Below are 19,630 nucleotides of genomic sequence, written 5' to 3' on the forward strand. Positions count from 1 at the left end.
TTAAAAATCAGAATTTGGGAAGAATTTTGAAGTGCAACAGGTTTTTTTATAATTTTAAATACCCTGCAAAATAATTTAAAATGTATTGAAATACAAAACAACACTAAAACAAAACTTCATATGAAAAATTATAACACTGCTCTAAGTTTCTTTTACAAAGGACATTGTGACCATCCAAAGCAACCTGTTATTTATATGTTCTTAAAGGTATTCAAATAAATCTTTCATCAGCACAGTAGAAGATAAGATTTAATGCTAATCCTATTGTTTCCTAACAAAATGATGAAACAGCACTTTGGAAAGTGACTTGAAACATTGTGTCTGAAAACAATTTTGTAGTGCTGTCTATCAGTGCAAATGTTGAGTGTATGTGTTCAGAGGTTACATTTTGTGCTTTTTTTGGGGTCAAAATTAATTTACAAATTGCGATTTAATATTCAACTTGGTGAATAAACACTATTTATCCCATACATTTAACTTTGAGGCCCTATAATATAAAATGTTATGGTGTTTGAAAAATGGTAATTGTGAACATACATCTATAAAGCCAAAATATGCTCTTAGTGTGTACTTTTAAGCAGGTAAACTGAAAACATGCAATATATTCAAAACAATAAAAAAGGGAAGTAATTTCCACAATTGTTGTGATGCCACCCATATGCTGATGCTGTGCTGCCCTGGGAATGTTTATTATTTAGGATTACTTAGGATTTTTTTTATGTTATTCCTATATGCCACATAATGACAGTTGCTTTTTTTTTTTTCTTATAATGAAGGAGAATTCTTTCAGGACTGTAAAACTGATCAGACATCATATATCTATGCGGCAACATGAAGTTCTTCCTCCTGAAATCGGTCCAAAATGGATTATTACACTACCTGACTTTTCTGTAGCTCAGTGTGTAAGCCTATCTACACATCTGCTTTCCCATGCACAGCAGCCAGGATAAAAAAACGTGTTGGATGATACAGTGCAAGCCATTTTGAGATGGTGTTAGAAAAAAGGAGCCACTATATATTCATTTTTAACATCATTATAATCCTCTTCTTAGATTGATGTAAAGTATTTTTATATCAGGTTTGTGATAATTGATTTGATCAACTGCTACAGGTGTTGGCATACCTTATTGCATTTGTTAATGGACATAAAGTGACTGCTAAAAAAGAAAGGTATAGTGTCATTAATCTGCCTAAAAAGGGCTTTGCCTTTCCCATTGAGAAAAGCCACTGTGACTGAGACTGTCATACAGGCACCAGGCTAGTTTTCTTGTCTGAAAAGCTGAACTGGAAAAGAGTTGAATTATTTTTCAATTTCCTCCTTTTTCATTTAAACTGTTTCTATTCTTTTGCAGAGTAAATGTCACTATTCAGTTAGTGTTTCATAGAATCAGCATTTTGCCTTAAGAATATGGTAATTTGCTCTTAAGACAGTCCTGATAATAATCAGGTCCCACAGCTGGAACAGCTGTGACATGAAAATTTGTAAGTAGGAAAATTTACTAAATTGCAGTTATATGCATATGGAAAGTAAGCCTTGGGGGAGGAGTGTATGGGTAGAGAAACCGTGTGTGTACATTTGTTTTACTTCAAAAGGTATGTGCAATAAAGACTTTCCAGTAGTCCAGGGAAAGAAAAAGGAAAACAGATAGAAAAGACTGTCGTGTTTATATATGCTGGGAGTGAATGTTACCTGGACTATGCCTGCTGTTTGTTTAAGGCAGAGGAATTTTAACATATACTGTGATGCTCAGGATATATTCAAAGATCTCAGATGGTTACTTTTGGTAGTTGAAAGGTTTTTTTACTTCAACTCACCTGTCCATTATTTCTAGTGAAGTGGAACAAGTATACAAATACAGACTTCACAGTGATAATTTACAAGGATACTAGATGTACAGTAGTTTGGATTGGGAGTAGTTGAGTTGCATGACCTGTGGCACCCTAAAAGTATTTTAGTTATTAAAATACTAAGGTGCTTAAAAGGACCCTTAATGCTGATGGGATAGATAAGATTAAAAGGCCCTCATGAGGAATGAGGGAGAGAATCTGAAATTATGAAAATTTGTTTGGGACTAATATTTTCTAGTTTTATGCATTTTTTTTAAGGAATGTACATGGTTCATGTTTACAGTTATGCCTTCATTTGAAATATGAAATATATCCTGCCTGGTGTAACTGTGTATTAGGACTGTTTTAGAATTACCATTAACACAATATGGATAGCTTTTTATGGACGATAATAGATTTGGGTGCATGCACTAAAAAGCATGACCAAAAAAGCTCATCCAGTAATGTAATGTCAAGTTCCTACCACTTTGCAGTACTTCTGGCTTTCATTGCTCAATTACATTATTCACTGACATTAAAGTCACATAATGTACCTTAGGTTCAAGTTTATTACTATTCAGTAAAAACTAGATAGTAGCCAGATATTTTCATTAAAGTATCCCAGGAGGGAATTCCAGAAAAGACAGTCAGATAAATGACCAGGAAATATTTTAACACTCCAATTCATCTGGTACTCTTGTCACTTTCAGTTAGGATAATTGAATATAGACTAAATTTCATACGATAAGATTAGTTGTTTGTTTTTTTTTTTAATTATAGTATGTAAGCAAGCAAGAAACATATAGAAAGAATATTCAAAATCGTCTGGAGGAATGTTTGTTACACCTATCAAGCAGAAAAATCAGAGTTCAGCTTTATGATGATACACAAAAGAAAAATTATTAATAATCTTAATTTGGAGTCAGGATAGGTAGAGAATGTTCTCATTTTCGAAGATTGTATGAGTTTATTCAAAGAGTGCAGTCAGATGAGGGAGACTTCTTAAAAGTTGGACAAGAGTATCAACAGAATAGAAGGGTAATAAAAGGCACTGAGATAGAAGAGTAGTTGGAGCTGGAAGCCGATGATGATGGTGGCCTGTTGAAAACTTTGAGTCTGAGGAAAGTGGATAGCAAATGTGAAAAGCACCTTTGGTTAATTTTAAAAGACAGCAGCTGCAAAATAGAATCACATAAAATAGAGCGAGAAGGGACCTCAGGAAGTCACTCTTCCTTCTGCTGCAAGGTAAGAGTGGCTATACATAAATTTATTCAAACAGACACTTACCTAAGAGATCAATGGTTTGTAGGCCCTCTCCTACAGAAGGAGGAAATTTTAGAAATATCACATGTGTAGATCATTGTATTGATATAGGCAAATGCAAGGACTGTAAGTGGTCCATATATCCCAGGCTGAAAAGTATTTACCACTGTTTTAAAAATCTGAGACCCACCATTCTCCCTAAAGAACCTATTCCAGTGTTTAACTATATGTTTTAATTGAAAAAGTTTTATGCTTCTGATATACTTCTGACTAACTTGATCCATTTCCATTTGTTCAAGTCATTGTGAACATGGAAAATGGAATAGTATTCTTTTTGCAGCATTGTATGATATGTTTGCATTTTCATGTCACCAATTATTTTCTGTTCTCTGGAGTAAACAGCTACAACAACTTATTACTTCTTGATACACATTGATAAGGAATATTAAAGAACAATTATATTAAATAATAACAGATAAGAAGTAATAGAAAGGGGTCTTATTACAAAGTAGAAACATGCAAGATTGTCAACTTTAGTAAATAGAGTATGCAATTTAACAGAATCTTTCTATAATGCAGTCAGCATGCTAGATATAACTGAAGTGGCTTATTGAGTGTTATCAAAAAAGGTAATAAAACAATGTTAGTTGAAACAGTATACTGGTGTTTTTCTCTTTAATATGTTAGTAGTCTCACATAAAACCCTTTGATTAAAAATGTAATCCCAGGCATTATTGTTCTCTTAGAATTGGCTTGTCATCAGGGAGATTGTTTTGTCAAGGTAATGTAATATTATTTGCAGTTGCCAGTGTTCTCAGCTTATGTTAAGCAATTAACAAATCTAATGCAAAATAAAATAATATACTCTTCCTACTTACCTATGTGGTTCTCAGCAAACCTTTTCAAATGCAGTTATCTTAGGCAGGATGAAGATCTTAATGGTGTATTTTGCAAGAAAACACATGCTGTCTTCTGTGCACGACTGAAAGAACTTAGAGTTATGGAGATTGACTGTGGGCCATTTACTTATCCCTGTTTTAGCACTCAGTTCCTGGTTGTTTAGCTGTTCTGCAGGAATCACAGAATGATAGGGGTTAGAAGGCACCCCTGGGGATCATCTATTCCTTTAACTTTTGTTTGTAAAAGTCAGTAATTAGACAAGACATATGCTGCAGGCAGTAGTGAATGTACATAGACCCTCGTGAAATTAAGAAATATGCTGTTTTCAGAGTAAGCAATTTTAATGTGTGTATTTTATGTATATCCCAGCAATTCAATATAAAAATGTAAAGAAAAGTTTCTTGTTATCATACTTGTACACAATTTTGTGTTTGAGCTGAGGAAGATAAGAATTTGATTTTGCTTGAGTTCTGTGGTAGGTTGGCTTATGTTTTACTAGGGCAGTCTATGAAGAAGCGTGATGTACTTAAAATTCATGGAAAACTTGAAAAAGAAAGATGAAAACTGACAACATTATACTGAATTTTACTAAGTTGCATTAGTTCATTTAGGTAAAATAAGTACTAGCAGTGTTACTTGACTCTGTCACTTGGTATGTTGTCAGTCACAAATAGCTCTGTAAAAGTCAGTAGACTTATGCCAGGCAAAATCTTGTGCATCTGAGATGGGCATCAGGAAAGTATATGTTTATTCTGCCATTGTACCAGCTTAATTTGGATCTTAATTCCTTAGTGGATGTGACAGAAATTAAAGTTAAATGTCTTTTTCCCACTGGAAGTCCTTCTCTATTTCAATTTCTAAACTGAATTAATTTTGCATTAAAAACTGTCTAGTCACAGCATTTAAATATATCTTTAAATTTAAAACAAGTTAACATTCCAAGGAAAAAAAATTTTATGCCCCATTCTTTATCACATGATCCAGAAAAGTGAAAAAACGGAAAAAAAAAATACGGAAAACCAGTATGTCTCTGGCTCTAATTCTTAGAAAAATCTTTACTAAATGATGCTGTTGTACCAATTTATTACTGATTGATCTGGTTTTGTTGTTGCTTATTTCTTCTGACAATGGATTTTTATTGAAGGAGGATGAGGAAACCTGTTAATTTTACCCCAAATTAGTCTAAAAGTTTGTCAAGGTTCCCTAGTGTGCTAGGGAGATAATATAGAAGTACTTATTTGTTCTGCAGATGCTTTCTACAACTGAGTCATGATGCATTTTTTAATTAGGTTAGAAATAGAAGGGTAGTATTTTAATGTCAGCTTGTGATCTGTCAGACTTTAAAGAATAACAAAAGATGTTGTGATAGAAATTAGGAAGTGGAAATAAGGACAGGCATTTGCATTGTTCCTGCTTTTTTTCTGAAAAGCAGTTCCCTTGAGGTGTAGATCAAGCAATAGTCTAAGAAATCTTGGAAGATAGCTTTTTTTCACATTATTTGGCAGTTCATCTTTTATTTTGATAATAAAGAGAGAGAGAGAGAGAGAGAGATATGACCAAGCATGGTTAGCATCTTAGCTGAGTATAAAAAAGAAGCTCCAGGATCTGAAACTGAAACGTGTTGGGAGCAGAAAGTTCTCCGCATGTGTATGTATGTGTGCATAGGAGAAACAGTTAGCTAAGGATTTAGAAGTAGGAGGTTGAGTGGTCAAAAGGGATTTAAATGTACCATTATCAATGGCAAGATAAGAAGATACAGGAAATGGTCACAGCATCATCCTTGGCAATCAGGTCATAACTGTCTGCATGAGAAAGGAATTGTTCCTCCTTCACTCACTAGCTCCATGTACACAAAACCTCTTAGAAAACATCTATAACTAGGGACTTAATGATCTCATGGAGTTTTATGGATCCCAAGACTTAAGGCTGTGAAGGCAGATTACACTGCACTTCTGCTATGGGCAAAGTGGGTTTTCCCCTTGCCTTCACTAAAGCATTGTTCTGAACCAGCTGGCTGCACTTCCTTTTTGGGAAGGAAACCAACTTAACTCTTCCTGCATATCCTACAATGCAAACTGAAAATGCTAGTAGCAAAACTTCCCTGGTGGTGGACCATATCCTGTCAAGGGAGAGTGAAGTAATTTAGAAGACGTTTGCCATCAAAAAATTAATGAGCTTATTGATGTTATAACTCAAAGGCCTTCTAAATTGAGTCATTTACCAAGGCATCTTGCATTTAGAAGATCAGTAAACATACTGCAAGAAAATACTTCTTGTTTTCTTACTGTGGGACTAACTTGGTTAACAGATGAAAGCCACTGGAAGTAAGAAAAAACCTGTTACGCTCTGTATCACTCTGTGAGGTGTTTGACACCTTTGATTCTTATTTAGTCTTGCTGATACATTTTAATTATGGTATTTGTTTCACTAGGTTGACACTTGATAGGCATCTGTGTTTATAATTTTGCTATATGTTCATGCCTGTTTCAGTAAAGAAGATTTTAACTGCTTATTCCCTTCTGAGCTGTGCAACTAAACCATAGTTAAAGGAACAGAAAGTATTCTGCGTTGAATGAACATTGCTTTTACTAAATGATACAGCTGGCTTTTCCCTTAGTTTTACTTTAGTACTACATTATAGAAACACAGTTAAAAAGCCTAACCATAACCCCCTTAATTCTTTATTTTGCTGTACTGTTAAAAATACATATTAAAGGAGTATAAACAGACACTATCATACCAAATTTGTGCCTAACTTATTTTTTACTCTAAACATAAGATTTGGTTTGCTCTGTAACTAAATTTGGGGGAATTCAGTATTACAGAGGAGCTTCCAGTAAAACAAAAGAGTTTGACAAAAGAAGACTATAGATAGTTTTATGAACAAAGAAAATTTACGTGCCCAAATTAATACATATTAATTGCATTCAATAAAATTTGAAAGTGAGAAGTGAATGGAATGTCTTCAAATGATGAGATACTAAAGTGCTTCTAAATATCAAGTGGTTTCTCTCAATTATTTATTCGTTTGCGCTGATTATATTTTAGCAGCCTCTTCCTGTACATAATTATAATTTGGTTTTAAAATTCAGTCTCATCAATGAACATTCCTTCTGATAGAAACTGCAATTTTGGTATTGTGCAATCTGAAAACTGTCATGAGCAAAGAAAATTAAAAACTTCCTAATTTTTCATAGTAACAGGTTGTTGTATTTCTTTCTCAGGCATGTTAATTTTTTAACAATTTTTTTTTTTTAGTTCCAACTTTTTCAATTTTACATTTTATTTACTTAGTATTAAGAATTAAAATATATTTTATCGACTTTCAATAATGGATTTAGCTTTTCCTCCACCATTCAAAAGACAAATTTGCTTCCAAAAATTAAAATTGTAAATTAGGACAATTATCTGAATTTCCAAAAGGTTGAATAACTTCTTAAAGTTCCAAAGAAGTAGCACCTGTGGTACAATATTAACATCGGTACTTTCCTGAAGTTACAGAAGAAATAATTTTCTTTTGTGGTGGTTTATGAGTGTTTTACATTTTCAAAACACTTGGCAAAATGTAACTGGATTAATATGTCTTAAAATTAACCTTTTGCATTTTGGTATATAATTATATATAGATAAAAATTGGCATCCATCTTAGTCTATGCAGACCTTCTCATTAAAAAGAAGAACAAAAAAGGCAAAAAACATTAGGAGCAGACTGACATGACATGTGCCAAAACTACAAGACTCCACTTCCTTACACAGGAAGAATAGAGAACTGTAAATTATGTATTGGAGAGTTATTTCAAGTACTGGATTGGGTATGCACAATCTTTCCCAGTATTGTGGTGAAGATTTTATGTGAAATCATCCAGATACATGTCGCTATGATTGCAAATCTGGTCTAAAGTCCGAGTTGAATGTAGAATTTCTTCCCCTTACTTCTGTGTGCTCATAATGGCAGTGACTGCATTGTGACATAGATTCATATGTCATGGCAAGGCTTTGATCTGAAGCTGGAAGAGGGCTTTACAGCTCCTACCAAGAGGTGAAATGATACGGGGAAAAAACCAGTCAAGATATTTTCAACTCAGCTGCAGAATCCTGGAAGTGTTCTATGAAGGCTTCTTCTGTGGGAAGTTTCATACTAATATACTCACAGAAACAAATAATTTTAGAAAACATTGCAAAGCATACTATTTTTTTGCCCTCTCCCACTCATTCTATGACCATTCAAAGAATAATCCCAGTAGAGCCATTTGAAATATGTTAGAAGCATTTCAAATAAGTGAGAAAAATAAAAAAATACATTAAATAAACTTGTGACGGAAGTAGTTATTTAAACAGCAGTAAATTATTTTGAATTTACAAGAGGGTTATTCATTTGTTCAGCTGTGGTAAAAGTGTCAGGTAAAGTGTTGGCTTCAGTGTTGATTGCGAAAAGGTTTAAGGATGTTGGGAACACTTTGTCAAAATTTTGTCCCTTCTGTGTAAAGTTAAACTGGAGTAATTTTGTTACTTCGCTTGTAGGCACCTTTGCTCACTGAACTAGATTATGCCTATGATACTTGTATAATGGGGCTTTATAACTACTATTATCGCTATAAAAATGCTGTAATAATAAACAGACGAAGTAAATAGAGGTGATATGAAACTGAAATGAATAGCAGTGTTTAAAGAGAATTAACAGTGAAGTCCATGCCTGAAAAATCAAATAAGGTTCTGTCTTTACTGCAGATTAGGCAAACTAACCCCACTGTTATTCTCTAGATGCAATTTTTATATTAAATTGTAGCACACAGCACACAGTTGCAGCAGATGATAACTTGATATAAATGTTGACCTGAAGAAAACGGTCAGTCTCTCAAATTTTGCTTGTGTAGCCTAGGCATTCCTTGTAGCATTTAGCTTATTACATAAAAAGATGGCAGGGCAAAGGGGAATTATAGTCCTTGATAGATTATATCAGCAGAATATCCCTACATTTAGTAAAATAAAATTGGTGCTGTGAGTTTTTCTTTTCTTTTCAAAACACAAGAAGTCATGACTACAGCGGATTTTTTTCATTTTTGTGTAGCAAATTAAAGACGCTCTTCCAAAGTGCACATAAATATTGCATTTGGAGTTACATCATTACTGTAATTTTTATCCAGTTACTTTAAATCTTTCCTAGCATTGTTAGTATAATGTTATTCCATTGATTTTTTTCTGCTGGTTTTTCATGGTATAAATGCATGAAACCACGCTTACAATGAAGCACGCTTACATGGAAGAGTAATAAAAGCATTTCTAACAGTCTGTTGCCTCTTTCAAAGGTGAAATCTGTTCTGACCTAAAGGGATGAAATCCCACAGAACAAGCCATCTGATTTTAGTTTAAAACAGGGAATATATTATTAGTCCTGGAGACCTCAGCACACTACTGTCTGGAACTCTAAGAACTATAGCACTTCTGTTTTTGGGAAACTTGATGTGAAGAGGAGTTTCAAACTGGCTTCCTTTCTGCAGCAGGCTGCATGGTGCAGTGATAAAGATTAGTGGCCATATTTTTCTCTTAGCTCAAATGTGAGCTACTGATGAAAACAAAAAATCCAAACTGAAGAATAACACAAAAATTTAATTTGGAGTTAAAGTTAAAATCTGGTATAATCCATTCTGTGAGTATAAATAATAATTTCTTTAGCCTTAGTGACATGACTTTCTGACAAAATAATCATTTAAAATAAAAAGGAAAGGACATTGTGTTTGTCTTTCAAATGAGTAACTTAGAAATTGAAAGAGAGAGATGATCTCTGAAATGAAGGATGCTTTAGGGATATGACTAGCAGAAGAAGTAGCTCTGGTATTGTGTAAACATAAGTCCCAAATCAGGGTTGTGGTCCACTGTGCTAAGTGTTTTGCAAACAAGATGAAGATGTATTATGCATTAGCTATTTGTCAGATCTTGTAGGTTTTTCTAAAGGACAATGGTACAAAAGTACAGCCGTTAGATGCAACCTTATCTAACAATCATGGCAAGTGCCAAATAACTGTGGAAAGGAAGATAATGAAGCTCTCTATCCTAGTTATAAATCTGTGCTATTCCATTAGCTTCAGTGAATTTCTGCAGCTTTTACAGGAACCTAACCTGGAATTTAGGGTCCAAGCCTCTGTGTTGGTGCAGGGTTGTTCACTCTGCTTCTGCTGTACTTCCTGTGATTTCTGTTGATAAGGTGCATAGTGACTCAATGTGTAGCCTACCTTTTTTTGACAAAATCCTTTGCTCTCAATAATGCCATACAGAAAATGATCCTGTTGGTTTCTCAGATTACATCCACTCTTTTTGTAGCTAAAGCTGTATTTGTAAAGTATGATGTGCTGTCTTCTGTCCTATGTGTTAACATTTGGCTTCTCTTCTCTTCTGGCTGCTTTTGTAAATCAATTTTATTTGAACTATAACAGAAATGTTTCATAACTTCAATGTCTTTGCAAATAGCTTTTTTTAAACCATTTTAATATAATTTTCTATAGTGCTGAAGCTTCTTAAAATATAAAGCTGTTGTACATCAGGGAGAATTTTGCTGTATACATTCATGCATCTAAAGACAGGAGAGGGCATGCTGTACTTAAATTGTTTGACCTGTAATGTATACAAGGAATGGAAAACTTGGCTGCATGTGTAATGACCTGGTAGCCCAGGTGATTTCCTTTATGCCTTAAATTAGGTAACTGACATTCATAAGGCATAGAATCTTGCTTGTTGAGCAGTCTAGCATTATATTTGCAGAGCTACCACTATACTAACTGGTATTACATTCACATTCAGTGATTTATTTGACCTGGGAAGCCGAAGAATTTCTTCTTTCCTAAAAGGATATTTTCTAGGGTTCCAAATGATCAAATGATCTCCATTCTAGTTTTCCACTTTATTACAGTAGTAATGAATACATGCTCATTTGCAATATATGTGTGTGTATATATATGCATATATGGTGGGACATTATGTATATATAGTATATACATCAGCATATATTGGGACATGACTTTCACTTTGGTCTGTGACTTCAACATTGTTCTGTGGCTTCACCAACTCATTTTAGAAACCTCACAAATAAATCACTAATCATACTCGTGGAAGTTATACTTTTATCTAAGGAAGGAGATATCTATAAAGTACCAGTTTGTATAGAGTATGCTTTGGACCTGTCCCACTGTTAAATAAAGCATAACATAATAAGCTAGAATTTGCAATGGCTGCCTGACACACAGAAAGGTATTTTAATTAACGTGCATGCAGAAATTAACCCTTAGAGTACTGCTTCAAATTTTTCAATTTATTTTGTTATTTAATTTTACCAGTGGCCTATGCTCCTTTTCTACTCAGCTCGTAGTATTGTACATAAAGTACATTAAGTAGCCATACACAACAAAGAAGTGAGAAAAAGGGAAAAAAAAAAACCCCAAACAAAACAACTTCTTATAAACAAGGGCTTCTACAAGAATAAGTACCCCAAGTTGCTAATGGGTAATGTATTCCTAAGCAGCTACTTATTTTTTTTTAAGGTTTGATATTATAACATGAATTAAAAACACGTAATGTTTCACTGTAGCTGTGTGCTTGTTAGTTTTGTTCCTAAAGTACCATAGGTATGTCTCCTATAGAAAGAAGTCAGTTCTTTAAGGGTTAATGTGGGGTTAAGGAATCCTGAGGTATTCTCCTGCTTGTCCTTTCTTAAAGATATCTGCATGTTAATTCTCAGATATTACCTGAACAGGTGAATATAAAGACTGTATGAATGACTAACTGAATGAATCAAATAATTCACTCAAATGCTTGCTTGTATCTTGTAAATGACTGGAAAACAGAAATGTGATTTCTGAATCAAGGTCTTTAATGAAATGCATAAAAATCTCACCAGAGTAGAAACTCATTTACTGACAATTTACTCAGATTTTTTTTTCTTTCAAATAGCCCAATAGAATCCTGCCAGAATTTCTACAAAGATTTCACGTTACAGATTGACATGGCTTTCAACGTGTTCTTCCTACTCTACTTCGGCTTGCGTGTAAGTAGTGTGTCTTTGATAGCATGAGTCAGGGAGGGAATACAGCTATTAGATGGGGAGAGCCTTTGTATACAGCCTGACCTTACAATGGCTGGACAAAATTAAGCTAATTTCTAAAATGCATGAGCAAAGCATTTGATTGAGAACATTTAGGTAATAAGCATCTAAAATCACTAAGGAGACTGATCAGCTAAGCCGTCTGTTCCAGAATGTTCTCATGTGGCAGAAAGTGAAAACTATTATAGTTCAGTGCTGGTCAGTAATGTCGAATCTAGTTTCAGTGTTCTCAATGGAGTGATAACTACCTCAGCAAGACTAGTGAATACTTGATCTATTCCTCTGCTGCTAGATATGTCTTTGTCAGTCAAAGGTTGAGATAACAGCTGGTAGAGCTGCTGTATTCAGTTTTATGCACATCCACTTTCCCAGACTGTTAATGAATGCTTTGCAGAAGCTGTAAATACTAGTCAACGTGCTGAAATGTATATCCTTAGAGCATACTTATCACTTTCTGAAAATCCAGTAATGCTGTTTCAGGATCTAAAAGTTGGGACATCTGAAACAGGTAGGTGCTTTTAAAAGTTTGGGCCTGTAATGCTTGCAATTCAAGCTGTTGGGGTTTTTTTGCTTGTGTTTTTATGTTTGTTTTTTTTTTTAATTTTTTTTTACACTTTGAAAACTAACTTTGCTTGTTAATTGGAAATTCAGGGGACAAAGGCCTCAGACATAACAGAAGTACAAGGAAAACCTCATGTGAACAGAAAGTCTGCCACATTGGTCTTTGATACAAGTATTGTCTCAAGATCTTCCTTTTGTGTATTGAGCTCCTGTCACAATGATAGTTGGGTTCCTCCTATTTCACTTCTGACCAACTTAACCAACTTTTTCTGGTGATCCAATAAGGAATTTTATTGCAAATCTAGGTTATTTCATTACCCAGTCTAGGTGCAGTGTTTCTCCTTTAGCTAAACAAATGAAATCCTTCAGTATTTACTACTTTGTATGCATTCTAAGCTATATTTCAAAAGCATATAGTGTAATAGCCCCTAATTCTTAAGTATTTGGGGGGCTTTTGTAGATGTCCTGCAATATAGGTTAACTTTTTGACGTAACAGATTCAATGCGTGGTACTTGTGAACTTCCAAGAACCCTTTTTTTTTTTTTAGAAGTATCCAAATGCTTTCTAAATTTGTGTTAGTGATAAGGTTGTATGTTCTTACCAAGAAAACTAAAATTACTTATTGGCCACTCTTACTTACTGGAAGCGGTAACTTAGGCTACATTATCAAGAAGCAGAGCACAATAAGAGAGAACATACTGAGGGTTGATGCGAATACTTTCATACCCACACTGTGTATGTTTTTTGGAAGGGAGAGAGAGTACTGTAGAGTCTACTCTGGTCCTGTTGACTGAATGCACTTTAGCAGTTACAGTATGTGAGATGCACTGCTAGAACACTTTTTTCAGTTTTAGATTCAACAAAACAAATCTGTTATCCAAAACTGCTTTGTGATGCAAACTGAAGTATGGTAAGTGGGGATAATAAGGATTCACTTCAGATTAATGCTCCTTACACAAGTTAAAATGCTAATATAGGTGTAACTTCAGTTCTCCAAGAAGTCCTGCTGAACTAAACAGGAGTTCCTGAGGAAAAGGTGATGCTTGGTTGTGTGGATGCAAGAATTGGATTGATGATGAATTTGCTAATTATGTAATAAGCATCTCATACCTTTAGCTAGGTAAATACTTCCTGTGAGGATTCACTGGCAAATTAAAGTATTTGAAAAAATATTTTAAAATCTCGTCCTTCTCCATCTGTTCTCCCTGAAATGATGTTGCAACTCAAAATCATATAAATGCTACCATATCTTCAGTTCTAGAAGACTTTTGTGTTCAAACACACATATATCCATTTTAAAATCTTTGTTGGCTAGTATCCAACTATGTGAGAACTCAGAAGTGAAGTCTGCAAACTGCTGATGAAGACTAAGCCCAAATTGCATGAGTTAGCACATAATCAAGCAATAGAGTCTGGCAGAGATATGGCAAGTATGGCAGTAATCCTTTGGAAGTGACAGAACTATGCTAGTGCTTCCAGAAGAACGTGATATCTCTTCAAGCATGGTAGGATTGCTTCTTTAATGAAATGAGCTTTTATTAGTTGCTAATTACCTAAATGAATAACTGTTCAAATACTTCCATAGAAAAGTGTGAGTGGCCTTTACAGTCAACAGACTTTGTTTTTGTTGTTGAATAACTTACTTTAACCTTTTTGAAAACTTTTAAGGTTGTGCCCTGTGGAAAGATAAAATGCAGATTAGAACATATATTGCAGGTTATGAAAATACTGATCTGACATCTTAAAAACTTTTAGTTCCAAATATTCAGACTACTAAATTCAATAGAAAGGAGTTGAAAGCTTCTGCTGAAACTGGATGTTTCTGTTCAGTTTTCATACTGGAGCGTTGATATTGAGTAATGCAGACTAACAAAATGTCGATTTATTTTTGCTTTTGAGTCTTCTCTGAGGCAAATGCTGCTTATGTTGTCTGTCTTCTTTTTAAGTACGACTTCAACATTTTTCGACATCGGTAGAGTCCCCTTTCCAATATTTTATCTGGGATTCCAGCAAAGTTGGCATGCACCATAAACATTTGCTGTTAAAGTTTTAAAGTAATTCTAAAGCAAGGAGATTAAGTGGATGAAATAATTAGAGAATGTCAGTATTAGCTTTGGAAGAAAGACAATGGATGTTGTCTGTAATTCAAAAAATACAAGCACTGTTTTGAATTATGTTAGTCCAGATTTTAAGACTTACATTGTTACCAAAAACTGTAACCAAGAAAACTCTCCAAACCAAATGATAGTTTAGAAAGCCAACATTGGTTTATTGCAGAGCTGGGTGTTCGGGGGATTTTTCCTCCTAGCATGCACACCCTGTTGAAATCGTGACAAGTATTTAAACAGTTAACAAAGTTAGTTACACCTACTGGTCCCACCCCTTAACTAACTATTGGTTAGTGCCTTTCTTTCTTCATCTTAAAAATACAGTTCTCTTTTAATTCACTATGTATGCCCAGAGAGTAGGGGACTTATTTGGGTTGGGGGCTTTTTCTGTCTGGGAGGTGTGATTTTCACGTTATAATGAGGTAGGTCAGCCTTAGGACACCCATTTGGGGCATTTCACTGTCTTTCTTGTTTGGTATGTAAACAACACCAAGTCCCAAGGTTGTGTATCAGTTGTTTTCAGGATACCCAGAAGCTCCTCTGGGGTGCTATATCTCAGTACACTGTTTATCTCAAGGTAAACAATGTCAACATAACCCAAAACAATCACAGCCAGCCCATTTTGAGGAAAACTAATGCATATTTCAGTTCATCTGATGCAATGTGTTAACTTATCTGTACAAAGTTTGCACAAAGGAGTCTGTTCTTTGTACGCGAAATTGTTTAAATTTTTGGTATCAACATGAGTGAAAACGCTCCATTAAATAACTTCATGATGCACTAAAATTTTGTATTTGTTTATATATTTATATTTCATATTTATATAAAGCATATGTTTTAATTATTACTTGAATGTGAATAGTAGTTTGACCTTACATAGATGAATAGGCAAGTTCAAACTATGATGTCCTTGGCGTCTAAGTTTGCCACTTTCCCTAGGCTGATTTCATAGTCAGGGGAGAGAAATGGCCTTATCCATGGCACAATTTGAAGGACTCAAGTCCTGCTGCAGTCCTGAATTATGCCATGTAGGAGTCATCCTGGTGATTACCTCTGGATAGGATGACAGTGGGACTCTTTGTAAACTATCGTGTATTTAGAAACCTGTGAACAGCAAATACATGATAAGACTACTACCAACATGTTTGGTGTGCTAGAGCAAAGGTGATATACTTGGAAATATTTTATACTTGCCTACACTTTTCTAATATTACTGATATATTCTTAATAAATGTGGAGAAAATATTTTTTAGCACAGATATTACAATTCATCATATGAATGATCTGTCTCTTTAGTTAGACATTTCATTTTAGTCTCAATGTGGTTATCAAGCAATGCTCAATACAGACTTCTTTCCAGTGAGACATGTTGTTTTGTCTGGACTGACCTAAAACATCAGTTATTTCTCCACTAACTTTGGAGTTTAATAGTTTAGAATGGAAAATATTACGCATACTTGCAACCACCATGAGCATAATCTGAATCTTTCATCCCTCCCCCTCTTTTTTTTCAGTTCATAGCAGCCAATGACAAGCTATGGTTTTGGCTAGAGGTTAACTCAGTGGTAGATTTCTTCACGGTCCCTCCAGTGTTTGTGTCAGTATATTTAAACAGAAGTTGGCTTGGTAAGTAAAATAGTTTTTCCTTTTAAACAGCTGTTACAAAAATATTTAAACTTTGCACATTTTGATGGAGAATTTCTTCATCTTGTCGCATCGCGTAAGCAGAAGAATGATACCAAAGTTGTTTTTGCAGTGAATTTGCCATTTCAGCAGACAGGTGGGTTATGTCAGAAAAAGCACTTACTCAGTCCATTTTGTTCTTGATTCATTAATATAATCCCTACTCTAATTAGTCGTGAACTCCAGCTTGGAAGTACTATGTAACATGAGGCTGTTTTTATAAAACGGTGAATTTGATGCAATTGTCCCAGCTTACAACGTGAACAGGTGATCTAGACCATTCATTCACTGAACTGGATTGCCATGAATCGTTGTCAACAATGAAATAAACAAATTTTCTTCACATTTTGAGTCAATAGAGCTAAATTTTAAATCCACTGAAACAACAGGTTTGGAAGATTTGTTTAGACACTTACTGGGCTTAATATTTGTGAAGGACTGCTAGGAATGCATTAGTAAAGACTATGTCATGTGTAAAAGGGAATACAAAATGAAGCAGAGCAGACAAAATAAATCAAATAATATTGTGCATCAGGGTCTTTCCAGTTTATGTCACTGTTCGTTCATGTAAGTCAGCTGCGATGAGTTCATCTAAGTACTAGACAGAATGACAGTCACCAGAATGTGGCTCCCAGAGTTCCTGATTTCACAAGAACTGTCCTGGTTTAGCTAAGTGACAATAAAGTAAGTACGAACACACAGCTTAAACAGTATTTAAAAAACCCAAACCATCCTAAATTAAAAATAAACTTTGCCTTCAGAGCACTAAATGCTTGTACAAAGATGTGAAGTATAGCAGAGGACATGTGGTCTGAATGTGTCTCAAAACGCTGTATGTGAATGAAATTTTCAATCAGTATTCACGAAGAATGTTGTTTCAAATTTAATATTCCACCTAGATTCCAGTATGCAAACCAAATTCAATATGCAAGGTGGATCAGGTTATGCTTTTCCAACAAAACGTTTCAGGAATGGTAGGGTGTTCACTGTCTAAGGTACAGCTGAAGGCACAACAGCACTTTAAACCTGCAAAATATCAAATTTTTGGATTTGATAAATCCTTTAGAAAGGGTTTATAGGGTATCATTTTTGCTAGCATAGGGTAGCATAATAAAAGGAAGTACATAAGTAGAATACAGCTGGCACATGGAATGATCTACATATTATTGAAAGATTAAGGGTGGAGTAGAGAAAGGGAAGAAAATTTTAATGAATCTGTAATTCAGTGATATACATTGCTTTGACAGTTGGTATAAAAAAATTATTATGCTCTGACTTAAAACTGTACAGATACAAACATCAGTGTGTTTTCTGATGTTCATCTGCATCTAGATCCCCTTGACATTTTTCCAACATTGTTTTGCAAACAGTAGCATTTGTGTAGATACTTACACACAAACTAAAACTATGCTTTAGAAAATCATAAATATTTCTTACACAACATTATACAAGAAACTTTCTCATAGTGATAGAAGAACAATTGTCCACTTCAAGTACAGGCTTCTGTGGAGTGGAAAGAATCTTCCCAAGAGAACAATGATAACAGAAAGGGTAGAGTTTCTAGCTCTTGAGATTTTTACAGGTAATTTTGACAGTTAATTTCAACCAAATGATTTCAGTGTGTTGCTGAGTCTGGACACTGTCTTTACAGTCTAAGTGAAGGTAGGCTAAAAAGGTTGTTGGATGAAAACAAAAGTTTTGCAATGGGAGAAATAATTTCATGGTAAAACTAATTTTTTAACACCAAGTCATCATGATCTGAGTATCATAGCTAATTTTCAGATTCAGATCTTCATTTCTTTGGATAGCTTGCAGTCTGCCAAGTTGGAGAGCCCTGCAACAAATGAACATCTTTCAGTTGTATTCAGTAATGATTTACAAACACTCTACACACCACTTAAAACTGTTATTCTATCTTCTATGATAGCAAAGGCACTTCAAATAACTGAAATGCCTTTTATCATGTACTTGTATGCTTATGAAAAAGGAAATATTGATTTTATGAGCAGACTGGATTGGAATAAGTTGCCTTGATAGAATGCTATTGTTAGAGGAAGATTAAACATGTAAAATATGATCTTGGCTTCACATTTACAAGGACATGCAAATGAGGAACAATCAGAACTACAGTGATTTAAATAAAGCCTAATATATGGATTTGATGGTGTCTCATATTATTGAATCACAGAAATTAAAGATGGAAAAGATCTATTAAACAATCCATTTCCTTTTCCTGACTATGTGCTTTCAGTGTTTCATCTGTTCTACTGTACAAAATTTCAAGCAGTAGAAACTGTTGGATTCCTAATAGATTCTGTTATCAGGAAGATTTTTTTTCATCATCCTTCTTCCCTGACATCCCCTTTAGTCTAGGCTGCTGCTGAAGCTGTGCTATTTTTTCAGAAAATAATTCAAGATTTACAGAGGGGAAAAGAAGACAGACAACAGATGCAAAAGTAGACACATGCACAGCATAGTGAACAAATCTTTTTGTGTGGTGATTAGTATAGTTGCGGAAAAGAGGGGATCCTTTTTTCCAGTCGTTGCTGAAATTCTGTTTGGGTCCTGTTACAGACATCTCAAGTAATTTTGGATGAGGCTTGTGGTCTCACTATCAATTCCTGGTCTGAGAAGACTGTTTCCAACATCTCTGGTAGACATTCAGCTATTTTTGTGAGTCTGAGAACAAAATTGGTTTCCCTCTGTGGAACGAGGTAGATGGTTTTGGAGAAAAAGCAGTGTGTCTTATTAAGATAGTTAAGGTGATGGTGTGAATGCCTCCTGGCCATCTAGCAAATGTGCTTCAAGATGAAGCTTTAGTTAAAAATCTGTGACATGAAAACAACATTTGTTTCAATACCCTGCAGACTTTTTTGGCATAACCTCTACAGAACAGCTCAGCCTGAAACCATATTTGAATCTGCAGAACAATTTATTCCTTTTGGAAAATACCTATCTTTTAATGGAACTTAGAGCAGTACCTTAGTTATAATGACACAAAGAAGTGCTCTGATAACTAAATTGTAGGGATACCAGTGTGAGAGAGGAATTATGAGCTCCAAAACTTTGTAATCATTTACTGTCTTTTGATGCATCCACAGGTCCCAAAACTATCCCTTTTTTAGCACCTTAAATTTGCAATCATTTGCAATGATTTTGTTGGTTAAGTATTGTGCATTTCTGCCATCTATTGGT

At 34.6% G+C, this 19,630-nt stretch overlaps 1 protein-coding gene across 11 annotated transcripts in view; it reads left to right on the plus strand.

Moving 5' to 3' along the window:
• KCNMA1 (potassium calcium-activated channel subfamily M alpha 1) overlaps window positions 1-19,630 on the plus strand; it is a 511,181-nt gene that overhangs the window by 296,883 nt on the left and 194,668 nt on the right. For all 11 annotated transcript variants that reach the window (XM_059820930.1, XM_059820929.1, XM_059820934.1 and 8 more), the window contains 2 exons: window positions 11,932-12,025; window positions 16,267-16,378. In XM_059820930.1, the coding sequence (XP_059676913.1) occupies window positions 11,932-12,025; window positions 16,267-16,378 (206 nt within the window). The remainder of the gene's footprint in view (window positions 1-11,931; window positions 12,026-16,266; window positions 16,379-19,630) is intronic.

The sequence above is a fragment of the Gavia stellata genome, chromosome 9 (assembly GCF_030936135.1).
Source record: "Gavia stellata isolate bGavSte3 chromosome 9, bGavSte3.hap2, whole genome shotgun sequence".
NCBI classification, from domain to species: Eukaryota; Metazoa; Chordata; class Aves; order Gaviiformes; family Gaviidae; genus Gavia; species Gavia stellata.